General features: G+C 37.2%; 3 protein-coding genes across 3 annotated transcripts; 1 reads left to right on the top strand and 2 right to left on the bottom strand.

Moving 5' to 3' along the window:
- The first annotated feature begins 7,645 nt into the window (after positions 1-7,645).
- Positions 7,646-10,605, top strand: LOC141618077 (exocyst complex component EXO70A1-like). The gene has a single exon (XM_074435196.1). The coding sequence runs from the start codon at positions 8,145-8,147 to the stop codon at positions 10,164-10,166; it is 2,022 nt and encodes a 673-aa protein (XP_074291297.1). The 5' UTR covers positions 7,646-8,144; the 3' UTR covers positions 10,167-10,605.
- A 523-nt stretch (positions 10,606-11,128) lies between these two features.
- LOC141618075 (uncharacterized) lies at positions 11,129-13,838 on the bottom strand. Its single transcript, XM_074435195.1, has 2 exons — positions 12,492-13,838; positions 11,129-12,411 (listed from the first exon to the last, which is right to left on the bottom strand). Exons 1-2 carry the CDS (start codon positions 13,729-13,731, stop codon positions 11,276-11,278), a joined length of 2,376 nt encoding a protein of 791 aa, XP_074291296.1. The 5' UTR covers positions 13,732-13,838; the 3' UTR covers positions 11,129-11,275.
- A 1,124-nt stretch (positions 13,839-14,962) lies between these two features.
- On the bottom strand, positions 14,963-17,423 carry LOC141620706 (receptor-like protein EIX2). The gene is made up of 2 exons (XM_074437509.1): positions 16,175-17,423; positions 14,963-16,092 (listed from the first exon to the last, which is right to left on the bottom strand). The coding sequence occupies exons 1-2, from the start codon at positions 17,421-17,423 to the stop codon at positions 14,963-14,965; spliced, it is 2,379 nt and encodes a 792-aa protein (XP_074293610.1).
- Between the last annotated feature and the right edge of the window lie 292 nt (positions 17,424-17,715).

Here is a 17,715-nt window from a genome sequence, read left to right as displayed (position 1 = left end):
CCAAATTTCAAATCTGCCCAACTGATATTTTTCCATCCAAATGAACTCTTCATACGTTACATACAAATTTTACAAATCTTTAATAAAATCAAATTTAAAATCAAAATATTGACTCAATCTTTGCCACAAATAAAATATTTGGCAAGAAAATTCCACAACTTTATCCCATATTTAATAAAATATTTTGCATTCAATTATTTCCTATTTAATAACGCATTCACACTCCAATCTTCATAAAAAAAACCTGAAAATAAATTAAAAAACATATTAATGTAAAATAAGAAATTAAATTATATAATTTTCATATTGTGAATATATGCTACGTGATATTATAATTATCCCGTGATATATTGATTTATGAATATCCTATAATATATATACTTATTTATTATGACTATATGCTACGTGATATTATATAGTATGATAATATATATATATATATATATATATGTATGTATATATATATATATATCCTATATATACTACGAGATTATACTTACATTTTGCTTTTAACTCAATGATCATATCCCCTATTAATAGGACCCTATATAGAGTATGTTTTTTGAATAATAATCGGTTTTCATTATATGTAATAATAAAAAAAAGGCTTGCACAAAAATAATTTAATCTAAAAGTCTTTTAAATAGTACACTTTTTTTTTAAATATATCACTAACATTATAACATACATTAGAACTTATAATAAGTACAACTCATTTATACAAATATCTTAAATGACCACTATATAAGCAAAACTCACAAATATCATTCTTTAGCTCTCAAATACCGTGCTTTAGCACGGGATCTCGACTAGTTTGGATGAAAAGGGTATTCATTAATCACTATTTGTAGTCTCACAGGTTTAAGGGAGAGATTCAGGTCTCGACATATCTCGATATCTCGTAACATCCCCCCTCAAACCCATGGTAATTTGTCAAATTTTCCATGGGTTTGCCACATAAGGAGGAAGAAAAATCCGATTCTTCGGTTTTCGATCTTGGAGCTTCAAATATTCTACAGGAACGTCAATCTTTTCGAACCTGTAAATCGTCAGACGGGAACGTCGTAACTTTTTGGACCCGTCGAAATTCAAACAAAACGAGAACGACGATCTTTTCGAACTCATTGAGATTTCGTGGTCAAGAACGTCGCAATTTTTTGAACTTGACAAAAATAATTAGACGGGCAAACGAGAACGTTAATCTTTTTGGACTCGTCAAAATTTCATGGTCAGGAACGTCGCAATTTTTCGAACCCAACTTTATCGAAAACGGAAATTATCCGTCAAATACTCAAATTCCGAGAAGTAGATTAGAGAACTCATAGAATTCGCATGGTGTACATCACTCACCAATCACCCCATCAACAAATGATTTTTTTATACAATAAAATAAATTATCACGATAAGATTCCGCCGGAGGGCACTACCGTAATTCAATAGTCCCTTCGGCAGGGCAGCGGAAGATCGTTTTTAGGCCTCAAGAGCGTGAGACTCTGATACCATATTAAGGTAATCGTAGTATTATTGATAATCGTTCGTGTCTCAACTAATACAATAAGATGCACTCCCTCCTATTCACTATATTCTTCCCCTTTCCTTTTTGCACAAGAAATAAGAAAGTGAATTTGGACCACACAAAACACACTACCCCACATGCAATTTAATTTGGACCACACAAATCAACCCAAAAAAGGAAATAGGGAAGAAAACCCGAATAATTCGAATAAGGAAATAGGGAAACGATATAGGATATAATATCAATATTATTCTCTACGATATATCTCGATATCGTATTTCCTAAATATGAATATGTCGATATCTCGATATCTCGTAACACTTAAAGATATTCGCTACCCCAAATAAAAAATCTTGGCTTCGCCCCTGCCGAAAGGACAAGCGTTTTTAGCCTACTAACTCCCTCATACTCCGCCACTGCATTAAAACATCATTCTAATACAACACAAATTCTCATTTGTAAATCTGGTACCATCGACTTTTTAGAATGGCTGCTATCTAACTTTTGGGTTGGGCTACATGGCCTACATCATATTCTACACTTCCCTTTTGTCAATTATTAGATCAATTTGTTCTAAAATAGCAAGATTACCAATTGACCATGGTCTATGGTGATTGTGATAGACGTGGCAAACATCAAGGGTCATGCTATACGTCGTCGACAAATTAATAAATATCGTCGACAATTAATGTAAATTTCCAAGTTTGCCCTCCATATCATAACTCCATATCCGTCTCACCAAAATGCAATTTCCGTCTCAAAACACAAATGCAATTTCCGTCTCACTAAAACACAAGTGACCGTCTCACTAAAATATTTCAAACAAAAAAAGAAGTCGGGTTTTGTAATTAACAATATGAACGGGAAAGATTTTAACAACGATTCCAACAATGAAGCTAGTAACGAGGTTAGTTTACGATTTAGTTTTGTTAAAAATTTATGTTTTATTATCGTTTCAATCCCGAATTAGGATAGATGCCATGAATGTAGACGGAATTATGATAGATTTTGTGACGGATTTATTTGAAAAAGCAATTGAAAAAAAAAAAAAAAAATTACACGGACTGGGCCTGGACGAAGAAATTTTTCGTCCAGACCAGGTATTGGACGAAAAATTCCTTCGTCCATAATGGGCCTTGACGAAGGAATTTTTCGTCAATACCATGCCTGGACGAAAAATTCCTTCGTCCAAGGCCCATTATGGACGAAGAAAATTTTCTGTCGGTTTTGACGGAAAAAATCCTTTCGTCCAAGGCCCAAGCCGTGTATTTTTTTTTTTTTTTTTTTTTTTTTTGTTTCCGACTCGTTTTGTATAAAACATTTAAAATAATTATTTTCCGTCTTTGTATTATATTTTGTTATTTTTTATAGTTTCCGACAATTCAAATAATTAATTACCGTCTTTATATTATATTTTTATCTTTAATATTTCCGACTCGTTTTGTATAAAATAATTAAATACCGTCTTTGTATTATAAAACAATTGAAATAATTAATTACCGTCTTTATATTAAATTTTTATCTTTAATATTTCCGACTCGTTTTGTATAAAATAATTAAATACCGTCTTTGTATTATAAAACAATTGAAATAATTAATTACCGTCTTTATATTAAATTTTTATCTTTAATATTTCCGACTCGTTTTGTATAAAATAACTTATAACCGTCTTTGTATTATTTTTATATTATTTTTTACTAACTCCGACTCGTTCCGTAGCAAATAATTAATTAATAACTAATTTATTGAAATGCGTGCGCTGGTGATTAACGATGGAGACGGTATTGATTACTCAGATCATTTTAAGACTAGCTTGTTCTTTGCATCTAGTATTCAAGCGTTTAATTGGGCATATGAGATCGGACTCCGACTCGGGTTTGGTATAAAAAGAGCAAGCAACAAGAAAGTTGGTCGTAACACGAATTAGAGACAACATTAACACGGCTACCGCGTGGTGCAATTGCAAATTTTCAATGAAAGTTGTTGAATTAGAAGAGAATAAGTGGCAGCTTGTGATGAGATCCGGGTTTCATAATCATGCTTTAACGTTGTATTGTGACGGCGACAGATACTTTGCAAAGTTTGATGACGAGGAGTTGGCTTATATTGATGCCCAAGTTAGAGCTCACGTTAGACCGGCAATTATTAGTGCGAGTTTGCATCAGCGGAATCCGGAAAAGTCAAGACCTAATCGGCGACAAATCTACAATCGTTCTCAGAAAGTAAGGGCCGAGGAAAGAGAAGGGAGAAACCCGGCACAACAGATGTTAGCACTTGCGGTTCAGCATAAGTACGTTCATTATTGGGTCACTGATCAGGAGACCGATGAGCTAACCCACGTGTTCATGGCTCATCCAGAAGCCGTTAAGATGTTTCGATCATACTATTATGTGGTATTGATCGATTCCACGTACAAGACAAATTTATACCGTCTTCCGCTTGTTGAGATTGTTGGAGTCACACCCGTCGGGAAGAGCTTTGTCATCGCGTATGCTCTTGTGACGCATGAGTCGAGGATGGATATTTGTGGGTGTTACGGAAACTGAAGGCCCTTCTCAATGATGCCGTTCAACCTAATGTTATTGTTACTGATTGCGAGACAGGTTTGTTGAACGCGATTCCCATTGTTTTTCCGGATTCGTCCCATTTGCTATGTCTTTGGCATATATATTCTAACGTGGAGACGAAAGCACTTGATATCACGGGTCAGGATAGTTGGGCTAAGCACGTAACTTTTAACTTGTTTCAAGCGGTTGTCGAGGCGGAGACCGAAGATAAGTTTAATGTTGCGTGGGGCAAATTGGCAAGGGAATGGGCGGGAGTGGCGGCTTATATTGAGAGGCAATGGTTCCCGCACTTGGAAAAATGGGCCAAGTATAGAACGAACAAGATAACTCATTTTGGGAATACTTCTACATCCCGGGTTGAGTCGGCTCATGCGAATCTGAAGAGCTGGTTGAATAGCGCGAAACTGGCCGTTGATAGCATTTGGATTCGGTTTCATTCTTTGATGGAAACGCAACATGTTGAGATCCGACACTCGTTGGAGTTATCTAGATCGGAGCGGTTGACGGGGATTCAGCGATTATTTTCCAAACTTTCTTTAAAAACCCCTGAGCAAAAACAACATCACAATTAGCTCTCGCTGTTTCACAAACTGCATCTACCAATATACCCCCACTCTTGTAAATAGGGACCTTCTTACTAGAGTTTAACGACAACCTCAACTGGTCTGATGCAATCCCAAAGAAGCCACAAACATACATAAGGGGATCCAACGTCCCGTCATTACTCTCCACCTTACAACAGTTACCATCAACCCGAACGCCTAAAATCTGCGCAACATCGTGAAGGAGTATGAACATCTCCCCAAAAGGCATGTGAAAACTGTTGGTGTCGGGTTGCCATCTCTCAACAAAAGCAGAAATAAGGGGCATGTTATAATACTCGGTCATGGAATCCAATAGGGGAGAAAGACCAGTACCGTCATAAATAGTCTGAACGGCCGGAGGGAGTTGCCAACAACTCAACAACCTCGTCTTACCAAACCGGTGGTAACCCGTCAAAACTGGTCGACCGACCTCATTAGGAGTCGGCCATAAGGTGTTGGCAATGTGGCCCCCAAAGCTAGGAATCACGTGGGGAAACATCGGACCACCCGGAACACGATGATCGATCAACCAAGAGACATCCTTACCCGACTTCTTCTTCTTCGGAGCCACCACACTACTAGAACTACCATCCGACATCCGCTGAAAACGCCCCTCCTCATTCCGTCTACGTGGCACCCTACGCACTCGCTCATAACCCGCCTCCTCCTCACCTATCACATTACCAGACCGAACCAGCTCCTCCTCCAGCCGCTCCTCAGTGCACGAATCGGTACTACCATCTCCAACCTCAGACTCAAACTGGAGCCCCTTTCGAGCTCGAACGTGACGGTCATTTCCTCCACCGGCCATCTATTCAAAAAATAAAACAAAGAATTTATAAATATAAGTTTAAGTAAATTAAAAAAAAAAAAAAAACAAAATAACCCGGAACGGGGTTTTTTAATAATAATTAATTAATATTTTACGTAAACAAAACGAGACGCAACAAAAATATATTTACAACAACTTGATTACTTAAATTAATAAAACAAAGAATTTATAAATATAAGTTTAAGTAAATTAAAAAATAAATAAAAAAACAAAATATCCCCAAAAGGGGTTTATTAGTAATAATTAATTAATATTTTACGTCGACAAAACGAGACGGAAAAAATATATATTTACAACGACTTCGTCACGGACGAGAATTATTATTAATAATTTATTAGTTTATAACGATAACAAAACAAGACGGAAAAAAATTTATTTAAAAAAAAAAAAGTATCGAGAAATTCTAAAACATAAAGAAAAGAAAAAAAAACACACACGTGAACTGGGCCAGACGAAGGAATTCTTCGTCCAACTCCAGGCCCAGACGAAAGAATCCTTCGTCCAGAGCCCATATTAGACGAGGAATTCTTTCGTCTGGGCCTGGACTTGGACGAAGAATTTCCTCGTCTGGGCCCAGTTCACGTGTTTTTTTTTTTTTTTTTTTTTCGATTATTTCGTTTGATCTTCGCGTAACACGACTAAATCCGATTGAAATCAAAGCATCTATCCTAATTCCGTCACAACTTTGGCATCTATCCTAATTCCGTCACAAATTTACAAACTAAGCAAAATAATACAATTTTTTTTTAATACTAATCACATACCTTGTTGAATGTTTGAATTCGTGACGGAAATTATGCGGTCGATACGTTTTTTTGTTGAAATTTGAGTCGGTTTTTTTTTTTCAAAATTTCGAATGTGAAAGGTAGTTATTGAATAAAAAGGAAAATATAAGGGGGAGTGTGAGGGAGGGGCAAATTTGGAAGTTCATTAAAATTGTCGACGATATTTAGTAATTTGTCGACGACCTTTAGCAGCCAGGAACATCAATGGGGGCAGGTCAATTTTACAAAAAAAGTCATGCTAAATCGGACGGTTCAAGTTATTTAGAGATTACGGCGATAGACCTCGAAAATGGGTCAATTAATTCGGTTTGAGATCGGGTTATATTTAGTTTGTTTTATATTAGGTTGACCTTATTTTCGGTTAAAGTTCAAGTTCGATTGAGTTCATTTCGGTTATCCACTTCAATCGGTTTGTGTTAATTCGAGTTGGGTGCGGTCGGGAAAGATCAATATCGGTTCAGTTGAGTTATGGTCATAATGTCCTTGAGTTAAAGGTCAATGCTTAAATGTGCCATATACTTTTCAGTTTGAATATTACAATCCATAACACCATTAATAAATAAAGAACTAATGAAAAAACACCTAAAATACGAGTGTTCTTGTGAAAAAATAAAAATATACGCAGTATAATTCAGGTCTATCGGTTCGGATATATTCACGTTCGGGTATCATTCGATTATTATTGAATTCAGTTCAGTTTCGGATTGATTCAAATCAGGTTTCGGGTACTATTCAAGTTACTTATATCGGATGTTCGATCGATTTTCAATTCAAATATTTTGTTTACTTTTCTAAATTCAGGTTTATTTTGCCAGGTTATACTCCCTCCTATTCCGAATAAGTGTCCCATTTGCCATTTTCGTCGATTCACATAACTGTCCCATTTGCCATATTTGGACATGTTTTTTGACCTTCCTACCCTTGACTCTTTTCTTTATTTACCACCCCAACCACCCATAAACGATCTTTTTTTGTACTATGCTTAACTCGTGAAATTTTTCGCAATATTTTAGAGTTTGGTAGAAAGTAAATTATTTCGTCGTGAAAAAAAAAATGTATTAATTTAAAATTGATGCGGCTCTGACGCGTATTCATCGAAGTAATGAAATTTTTTTGTGACCAATTGTAATATCTGAAAACACGCATTTTATTCATTCGAATTAGAAAATCATATTCAATACTTTTCATTATTTAACTCCTATATTCTTACCCATATACAATACTTTTCATTATTTTAACTCTATTCTTAATTTTCGTGTCGTTGTTCAAATAGGACAGTGATTCGGAATAGGAGGGAGTATGTGATAAATAACATTCGGGGTGGACACTTGGACCATTAAGACATGTGAGTTTTAAAAGAACGCTCACTAATCACTTCACGGGTTTAAGGGAGAGACTGAGGTCTCGAGACCAAAACCCACAGCATACACACTGAAACAAACTCCCCAGAAAACGATAAAAAGCAAGAAATTAAACCAAAAAAGGCAGCCATTAAATTTGAACCCAAATTAAGCAAGAAAGAGTTACAGCTGCAGTTGCAGCTAACTCACACCTAAATTTCCATCTTCCAATCAACAAATAAACCAATGCTCAATTTGTACAAATTTACCCAAATTTCACATTAAATTATAAAACCCATTCCACTAAAGCTCTCTTTTCCTGCTGTTAATGGGGTAACTTCCATTTTTGCATTTAAAATTTCATTTATTTCAATATATTCATTTTTGCATTAGATGTTAATTTGATATTAATTAGTTTAATTGTGGGGTTTGATTTGTGGAAAATAAAAGAACCCCATTTTAATTTTATGTAATTTGTGTAATCTGTGATGCAAGTAGATAATTTAACTGTGGTAATTTAATGGGTAGCATTGAAAATTTGGTGTTAGCTAGGAAATCCCTAAATGTAAGCTTAGAAAAGGGTAAATCATTAGGGTTAGCTTTAGATAAAGCTGGGCCTAGATTAGAGGAAATTATACATAGATTGCCTTCACTTGGGGCTGCTGTTAGGCCCATTAGAGCTAATAAGGATGCCCTTTTGGCGGTTGTCGGTCACATTGACCGTGCTGTCGGTCCTGCTGCTGCTGTTTTGAAGGTGTTTGACGCGGTTCATGGTCTTGAGAAATCGTTGTTGTCTGACCCTAGGGGTGATCTTGCCGGGTATTTGGCGGTGCTTAAGAGGCTTGAGGAGGCTTTGCAGTTTTTAGGGGATAATTGTGGATTGGCAATTCAGTGGTTGGAGGATATAGTTGAGTATTTGGAGGACAATGTACTTGTTGATGAGCGGTATCTTTCTGAATTGAGGATGTTTTTAAAGGGTCTTAGAGAGATTCGGGATAATGGGGAGAAGGGTTGCCTTGATGGTGGATTGCTTGAGGCGTCTTTGGATAAGTTGGAGGATGAGTTTCGTAGGTTTTTGAATGATCATAGTGTTCCTCTTCCCATGTCTTCTAGCAATAATCAAGCTTCTCTTGCCCCGTCTCCTTTGCCAGTGTCGGTAATTCATAAGCTCCAAGCGATTTTGGGTAGGTTGATAGCTAATAATCGGCTTGAGAAATGTATATCGATCTATGTTGAGATCAGAAGCTCAAATGTTCGCGCGAGTTTGAAGGCTCTTAACTTGGATTATCTCGAGATTTCAATAGCTGAATTCAACGATGTTCAGAGTATTGAAGGGTACATATCTAAGTGGGGGAAGCATTTGGAATTTGCTATAAAACATTTGTTTGAGGCAGAGTACAAGCTCTGTAATGACGTTTTTGAGGGACTCGGTTTGGATGTTTGGATGGGATGCTTTTCAAATATTGCATCTCAAGCGGGAATTTTGGCATTTCTTCAATTTGGGAAGACGGTGACTGAAAGCAGGAAAGACCCTATTAAGCTTCTAAAGCTGTTGGATATATTTGCTTCTCTGAATAAACTTCGGTTAGATTTTAATCGATTGTTTGGTGGGGCTGCCTGTGCTGATATTCAGAATTTCACCCGGGATCTCATTAGGAGAGTCATTGACGGTGCATCTGAAATCTTCTGGGAACTTTTAGTTCAAGTTGAATTGCAGAGACAAACGCCACCGCCACCAGATGGGAGCGTACCAAGATTAGTAAGCTTCATTACTGACTACTGTAATAGATTACTTGGGGACGATTATAAGCCAATATTAACCCAGGTTCTAGTCATTCAACGAAGTTGGAAAAACGAGAAATTCCAAGAGAAGCTCCTTATTAATGCCATCCTTGAAATAATCAAAGCCATTGAGCAAAACCTGGAGGCATGGTCAAAGATGTACGAGGATAATATCCTTTCGAATCTCTTCTTAATGAACAACCACTGGCATTTGTACAAGCACTTAAAGGGAACAAAACTCGGAACTTTACTTGGAGATTCTTGGTTAAAAGAACACGAGCAGTACAAGGAATACTATACTGCTATCTATCTCAGAGAAACTTGGGGAAAACTCCCCTCTCTGCTAAGTCGGGAAGGTCTTATTATGTTCTCAGGTGGTCGGGCTACAGCCCGTGATCTTGTCAAGAAGCGCCTAAAGAAATTCAACGAGACATATGATGAGATGCATAGGAAACAATCGACTTGGGTTATTTCAGACAAGGAGTTGAGAGAAAAGACATGGCAGCTTATTGTACAGGCAATTGTGCCTGTATATCGGAGTTATATGCAGAATTATGGTCCTTTAGTAGAGCAAGATTCGAGTTCTAGTAAGTATGCAAAGTATACTGCACAATCTTTGGAGAAAATGATCACTTCTCTTTTCCTTCCGAGGCCAACCAGGTTTGGCAGCTTCAAAGGCAGCTTTAAACAAAGACAGCAAAGTGGCAAATTCAACAGTATGCAACCTGATCAACATCAAGCTTCACCTACTAGCAAATAATTCTTAGAGTCGAGTAATTATTCTCGGTTCCATCAACTGATCGAAATTCATAGTATATAATTTGTTATTCTTGGGAGTTTAACTTATTTGTGATCTAGAGTTGAGAGCCGTGTTTTCTAAAAAAAGGCATTATCAGACCTTGGCTCTGCGTCTATTGTTGTAATGCTAGAATGCGGTTCTGGTAAGAAAGCTGATGTTTTCTGTAGTCTTTTCAGCAAAAGAACTTCATCATCGGAATAATCATCGTGATCCTCATCTTTAATTCATAAGAACCGCCACTATACAACTTTCCGAGTGGATTTCAGGTTCCTGTTGTCTTTCAGAAGCTCCAACGTCTTCAACCTCGAATTAATGTACACCCACCTGCTTTCACAAAAAGCATCAAGTGTATGTGACTTGGGTTTAAAGATTTATCATAATAAATATATTATTCATTTAGTAATTTATTTAGCATAACTGCATTAAGAGCTTATTGTATTTTTTTCTGATTACCTGTCTTCCATGCCTTGTAGAAAACTCGTATTAAATTAAGCATGGTTCTGAATACTCAGATTCTTTTGACAAGGCCTGTAAACCTTGAGACTTCGCATTCCCAGTTTTCCAGAAGATATCAAAGAACTTGTGGTATTTCGCAAAGAAGAATTGACTACGACTACATGCATGCATGTTCTACAAAGAGTTACAGGTAAGTATTTAAACCACTCAACTCCTTCAACTGATTTAAAAAATTGATGGTATTTGGAATTGGAAATTGATGAATGGCCGTATGTATTTTTGCGGGGTTTATGTGTGAGACGCATGCATATAAAGAGGAATTATATTGCCCATTGAGCAACTAAAGGCTGGAATCGGGCAACAAGAGCTCACAAATATCAAGGTCATCATAATGAACCCAACCTGTGAACCTACCGATCCAAGCCAATAGGTAGATATTGGGTATTATCATAACCAACAAGTGCAAGTACTTTAAGCTCCATTCAGTCATTAGCAGATCTCAGATAATGCACAGGCTAACTCTTAGCCTTATAGTTCTTTTAATCCGAAAACAAAGTCACTCTTATGAAAATTACACTAGCTAAAATTATGATAAATTGATAATTCATCACTAGCTAGAATTCTCTCTCCAGGCTCGCTCTCTTGAATCTGTTCATCCTCACTTTAAATGGCACATATATTTTATCAGCAACTTTCTCAACGAACCGGAAGTAAGCATGCCTCCAACTCTTCTTGAATATCAAAGTTAGGACCACACCCCAAAATCCAGTAGCAACACCAGACATTACGGCTAGGTAGAGCCACAACTGGTCAAGCTTATCTTTCCCGCCATCATCTTTTTCAGCACTACCGTCATCATCAGTTGGACTTAGTGGTAATTTAGGATTAGAGCATTTATTAGGCAAGGGAAACCCGCATAATCCGGGATTCCCAACATAACTAGAAGGGTTGACAAGAGTTTGGAGTTGACTGCCAGTTGGAATTTCCCCGTCTAGATTGTTGTTGGACAGATTCAAGACGCTTAGCCATGGTACGGCCGACAAGCTTTGTGGTATCGTCCCAAAAAGAGTATTATTTGACAAATCCAAAGATTCTAGTAACTGGAGGTTACCTATATCATCTGGGATGCCTCCTGTAAGATGATTATTTGACAAGTTTATTTGATTTAGGTTAGTAATTTTCGTGAGCTCCTCAGGTATTGTGCCAACTAACCGATTGCACGAAAGGTCAATCATCGAGTGAGCGATCGGTCTTCCACCAACGATATCCTCTATTGTCCCCTTGATAACTTCTTGAAACTCTGTGATGCTCTTACCGAACCCAAAGATGCCAGCTTCGAATCTTAAGGAGCCTAAACAACCAGGAATGTGCCCTGTGAAACTGTTCTGTGCAAGGTCTAATACTGCAAGATATGTTAGATCACACAATTTCGGACTGATAAGTCCGCTGAAATAATTCCTTCCCAAACGCAAGACTACCAGCGAGGCATGAAGGTATTCCCCTGTAAATTGCATTTCTCCGGACAACATATTGTCACTGAGATCTAGCAATTGCAAGGATTTACTACCGCTTAAAAGTGAGGAAGCATTCTCTCCTTCAAATATTCTTCCTGATAGCATATTCCTGGACAAACTTAATAGGTAGATTGTTTTCATATGTTTCAGCCAATATGGTATTGTCCCTGAAAGCATGTTGTTTTGAAGGTCTAGCCATTCCAAATTACGGCCATTAAAATTGCGTGGCAAAGTTCCTGTTAGAAAAGCGGTTGTGAGATTGTTGTCAAAGATACGATGAAAAATTGATAAGTTGAAAGATTATATTGACTGTAACCTGTAAGCTTATTGCCTGCTAGAACTAATGCATTAAGATTTGTAAAGTTCCAAAGCCATTGGGGCAATTCTCCTACGATACCAGTATAAGAAAGATCCAAGCTTGTAATATGAGTTTGGTTCCTAAGCCACTGAGGAAATGTCGCGTTTATTCCACAAGCTTTGGCTCCAAAATGTTGAAGTTGAAAGGGAGGTCGCCAATTGGTACCAAAATTGAGTTTGATATTGTTGTTATTCATATTCAAATCGGTCAATTTAGTGAAGTCACCAATATGGGAGACGGTACCATGGATGGAGTTTGATGAAATATCAAGATACTCTAACTCAGTTAACTGCCCAAAAATATCTTGTATCAATCCGGTGAAATTATTTTTTGCTAGGTCTAGGTATTCAAGACACCTCAAATTCCCGAGCCAGATTGGAAAGCCGCCACTGAAGCTATTTTTGCTGAGAGAGAGTAATTGAAGGAAAGGCATATTTTTAAGAAAAGAGGGAAAAGGGCCTTCAAATTTGTTGTGACTAAGATCAAGGTCTTGGAGGGTGGAAGTATTTGAGATGAGAAGTTTCGACAAATGAGTTTTGTCTAGCAAGCAATCATATAGGAAAAGCTGCAACAAAGAAGGAAGTCTAAAGAGCACTTGAAGAGTGTCGTATGTTTGGGACATGTTGGTTCCGCTCATGTCAAGAAACTGTAATTTAGTAAGACCAGATACCCAATCAAGACGTTCTTCCGTATAAATCATATGCTCTCCAAAATCACCAAGCTCAAGGCGTATCAAATTAGTGAGATTACCTAGTTGAGGAGGAATGGGACCAGAGAATCCAGAATAAGAGAGGGTTAGGTATCTCAAGTGCGTCATGGACCCGATAAATTTTGGAATATGACTTCCGGTGAAGTTGTTCCCGCTCACATCCAAGTGAGTTAAGAACTTGAGGTCCAACAAAGCTGAACTGAGTTCCGAAGATACTAAGGTAGTTGGGTAGTCACTGTATGCTAGTGAATTTGTGAGAGTGAGCTTAATAACATTACTAGTGATATTGTCACAGCTAACTCCATGCCATTGACAACAATCGTCACCAATCCATGAGGAAAGGACACGTTGAGGATCTTGGCTGAAGCTGTGCTTGAACTTTAGAAGAGTTTCAAGTTCATGCTTTTTGCACTTTGTCATGCTTAAGGATGATTGGATCATCATCAAAAGTATAACTACAATTAGCGAGCATGATTTCCCCGTCATCATACACCAAAGAGATTAATTTTAAACTTCTGTGTAAAGAACAAGTTACTGGGATTTAATGCAAAGTTTGATTAATCATAATGATGATGTAATTTTGGCGATATATGATGCATGTTATGATCATCATGGGTTTCAATTTATTACAAGGACCCAGTTACTGTGATTTAATGCAATATTTGATTAGTCAGAGTCTTTTGTCCTTCATATCCCAACTCATACGTTGCAATATTTGTCAAAGGAAAAGTCAAGAACTTCAACAATGCTTATGTAAGACAGCCTTACACAATAAGACAGATGGTTTACATAAAAAAACACTCATTTATTTTTAGAATTTGTGCAAGAACTTTATTTTTTTTCTCTCTCTAAACCCCTTCCTATGTTGCAATTATATACTCCGTAATACTTTGATGAAAGATGACTAACTTTTAACAATAATTTTCAGTGAAATTCTCTGTTACCGTTTTATAATAGCCGTATAGACTATCACAAATTCTGTTAGGTTTTGTTAAATCAGGCAAATTCTCATTTCAAACCGTTTTAACTTAAGACGAGAAAATGTTACCATTTTATAATAAAAGTTGACATCTAATGAGAAAAAGTTACAACCAATATTGTAGGCTTGTAGCTATTAGTCAGAAAGTGGTCACATTTTATTTGTTTTAATTTAAGACGGATACCAGCTCACGCGTAGCAATAATTCAGATAAAAGTGTTCCATGTCAAGCAAAGTCAAGGTCTTTAGTCTCTCTTGATAGCCTTAAATTCTAAAGCTATCAAGGGAGACTAAAGACCTTCAAAGAGTAAACATGCATGCACTTCCTGCAAAGAGTTACAGTTAAGTAGGTAACCTCTCAACTCGAACTTCAACTGATTGAAAAATTTGATGGTATTTGGAATTGGAAATTGATGAAGGGCAGTGTGTATTTTTGCTGGGTTTTTGTTTGAGACGCGTGCGTATAAAGAGGAGCTGTCTTGCCCAACCAAAAACTCGAGAAACTAAAGGCTGGAACCAGGCAACAAGAGCTCAACCGATATCAAGGTCATCATAATTAATGCAACCCAGTGAACCAACTCTAAGCCTTATAGTTATTTTAATCCCAAAACAAAATAGATACGGAGTACTACATATTTTCGATAAAAATATAAAAATTACATTATGTGATAAGGAAGTGAACATCTGTATCACTATTATTACTAGAATTATGATAATTCATCACTAGGCAAGAATTCTCTGTTCAGGCTCTCTTGAACCTGTTCATCCTCACTTTCAATGGCACATATATTCTATCACCAACTTTCTCAACGAACCGGAAATAAGCATACCTCCAACTCTTCTTGAATACTAAAGTTAAGACCACTCCCCAAAATCCAGTGGCAACACCAGACATTATTGCTAGGTAGAGCCACAACTTGTCAAGCTTATCTTTTGCGCCATCATCTTTTTCAGCACCATGGTCGTCATCAGTTGGACTTAGTGGTGAGTTAGGCTTAGAGCATTTATTAGGCAAAGGAAACCCGCATAATCCGGAATTCCCAGCATAAATAGATGGGTCGTCAAGAGTTTGGAGTTGATTGCCAATTGGAATTGGGCCATACAGGTGGTTGTAGGACAGATTCAAGAAACTTAGCCATTGTATGTCTGACAAGCTTTGTGGTATCATCCCCGAAAGGTTATTATTTGATAAATCCAAAGTTTCTAATAAGTGTAAATTGCCTATACCATCAGGGATGCGTCCTGTAAGATGATTATTTGACAAGTTTAATTGCATTAGGTTAGTTATGTTTGAGAGCTCCTCAGGTATTGTGCCCACTAAACGGTTGCAGGAAAAGTCGATCATCGAATGAGTGCCTAATGTTCCGACGAATTTCTCTGTTGTCCCCTTGATGATTTCTTGAATCTCTATACCACTGTCGCTATCATACCCTTCTTCATTGTTGAACGAAAGTTCGCCTAAGCAACGAGGGATGTGCCCTGTCAGGTGGTTATTTGCGAGCTCTAAAATTGTAAGATGTGTATAATGACACAATTGCGAACTAATAAGTCCGCTGAAATCATTCCATTGCAGCCTTAAGAATGCCAAAGAAAAAAAAGGATCATCAAGGTATGGATTCTTAATTTGGATCTCTCCATAAAACTTATTGTCACTAAGGTCTAGCACAATCAAGAAGTTTCTACTGCTTAATAGGGAAGAATTATTTTCTCCTTCCAAGATTCTCCCTGATAACATATTTTCGGACAAATCTAGTACAAGGATTGTTTTCAGACGTTTCAGCCAATGAGGTATTGTCCCGGAAAGCATGTTGTCGTGAAGGTCTAGCCAGTACAAATTACAGCCATCACACGTAATATGGCCTGGCAAAGATCCTATTAGGAAAGTGGTAGTGAGAAAGTTGTTGGAAATAAGATGATGAATTCATACACTTAAGAGATAAGTTTGAGTGTTAACCTGTAAGCTTATTGCCGGCAACTTTCAAGCTGTAAAGATGAGTGAAGTTCCCTAGCCATTGGGGCAGTTCTCCTGAGATACCAGTATAAGAAAGATCCAAGAGTTCAATCTTAGTTTGGTTCCTTAGCCACTGCGGAAACACCATGTTCATTTCACAAGATTGAGCTCTAAGTTCTTCAAGCTGAAAGGGAGGTCGCCAATTGGTACTCAATTCGAGTTTGATATTATTAAAACTAATACCCAAAGTAGACAATTGAGAGAGGTTACTAATATGGGAGACGGTACCATGGATGGAGTTTGATGAAATATCTAGATACTCTAACTCAGTTAACTGCCCTAAAACTTTTAATACATCTGGGATCAGTCCACTCAGACTATTGTGTGACAAATCTAAGTGTTTCAAAGCAGACAATTTTGCAAGAGATGCGGGAACTACCCCTTGAAATTCATTGTGCGACAAGTCTAGTGTTTCAAGTCGCGTCATGTGTCTGAGCCAAATTTTTAAAAAAGATGGGAAAGGGCCTTCAAAGTTGTTTTGACCAAGATCAAGTTCTTGGAGGGTGGACGTTTTTTCCATTAGAACCTCTGATAAATTATGGGTGGGTAGCGAACAATTATTCAATCTAAGCACCAATAAAGAAGGAAGTCTAAAGAGCACTTGAAGAGTATCATATGTTTGGTACATGTTAACTAAAGTCATATCAAGATATTGCAATTTTGAAAGATTAGATGCCCACTTAAGACTTTCTTGTGTATAAAGCATATAGCTTCCAGCAAAAAGATCGAGGTGCTCTAAATTGGTGAGATTGCCTAATGTTGGGGGAACAGGACCAGAGAAGATAGTAGAAGATAAGTCCAGGTATCTCAACTTGTTCATAGATCCTATGAATTCTGGAATCCGACTTCCATTGAAGTCAATCTCACTTAAGTCCAAGTAACTTAAGAACTCAAGTTCCAACAAAGCTGAGTTGAGTTCTGAAGATACCAAAGAATTTGTATAATCGTTAGTTATACGCTCGAAGTTTAGCTTAATAACGTCACCAGTTACATTGTCACAACCTACTCCAAGCCAGTGACAACAATCATCACCAACCCATGAAGAAAGGTAACGCTGAGAATCTCGGGTAAAGCTGTGTTTGAACTTTACAAGAGCTTCAAGTTCAGGCTTTTTGCACTTTGGCAAACTTGAGGATGAGTGGATCATCAACAAAAGCGTAAATGCAATTAGCATGCCTGATTTCCCTAACATCGTACAAGTAACTAATTTGTAACCCCTGATTTAAAGAACAAGTTTTTGGTACAACTCTTGAGTGTCTTTACCCGTTATTGAAGGTCTTATTTGGCGTAGTGAATGTTTGATTAATCATAAAAATGTTGTTATTTTGGTGATGTATGATGCATGTTAAGATGATGGTTGATTTCAATTTATAAGGACCGAGGTCTACGATGAAATCATTGAATCATGACTAACAAGTAACTACAGTTCAAGTCGACAAATTATGTTCAAGTCGGGAATGATTGCTTGGACAAAGGACATTATA

This window comes from Silene latifolia, chromosome X (genome assembly GCF_048544455.1).
Source record: "Silene latifolia isolate original U9 population chromosome X, ASM4854445v1, whole genome shotgun sequence".
Taxonomy (NCBI): domain Eukaryota; kingdom Viridiplantae; phylum Streptophyta; class Magnoliopsida; order Caryophyllales; family Caryophyllaceae; genus Silene; species Silene latifolia.
Note: the sequence above shows the minus strand (reverse complement) of the source record. Positions and strands in the feature narration are given on the sequence as shown.

Coding starts and splice junctions, on each gene's coding strand:
- LOC141620706 (XM_074437509.1), bottom strand. CDS start 17,423: ATGTTAGGGAAATCAGGCATGCTAATTGCATTTACGCTTTTGTTGATG. Junction 16,093..16,174: donor TGCCGGCAATAAGCTTACAG/GTTAACACTCAA, acceptor CTTTCCTAATAG/GATCTTTGCCAGGCCATATT.
- LOC141618075 (XM_074435195.1), bottom strand. CDS start 13,731: ATGATGACGGGGAAATCATGCTCGCTAATTGTAGTTATACTTTTGATG. Junction 12,412..12,491: donor AGCAGGCAATAAGCTTACAG/GTTACAGTCAAT, acceptor CTTTTCTAACAG/GAACTTTGCCACGCAATTTT.
- LOC141618077 (XM_074435196.1), top strand. CDS start 8,145: ATGGGTAGCATTGAAAATTTGGTGTTAGCTAGGAAATCCCTAAATGTA.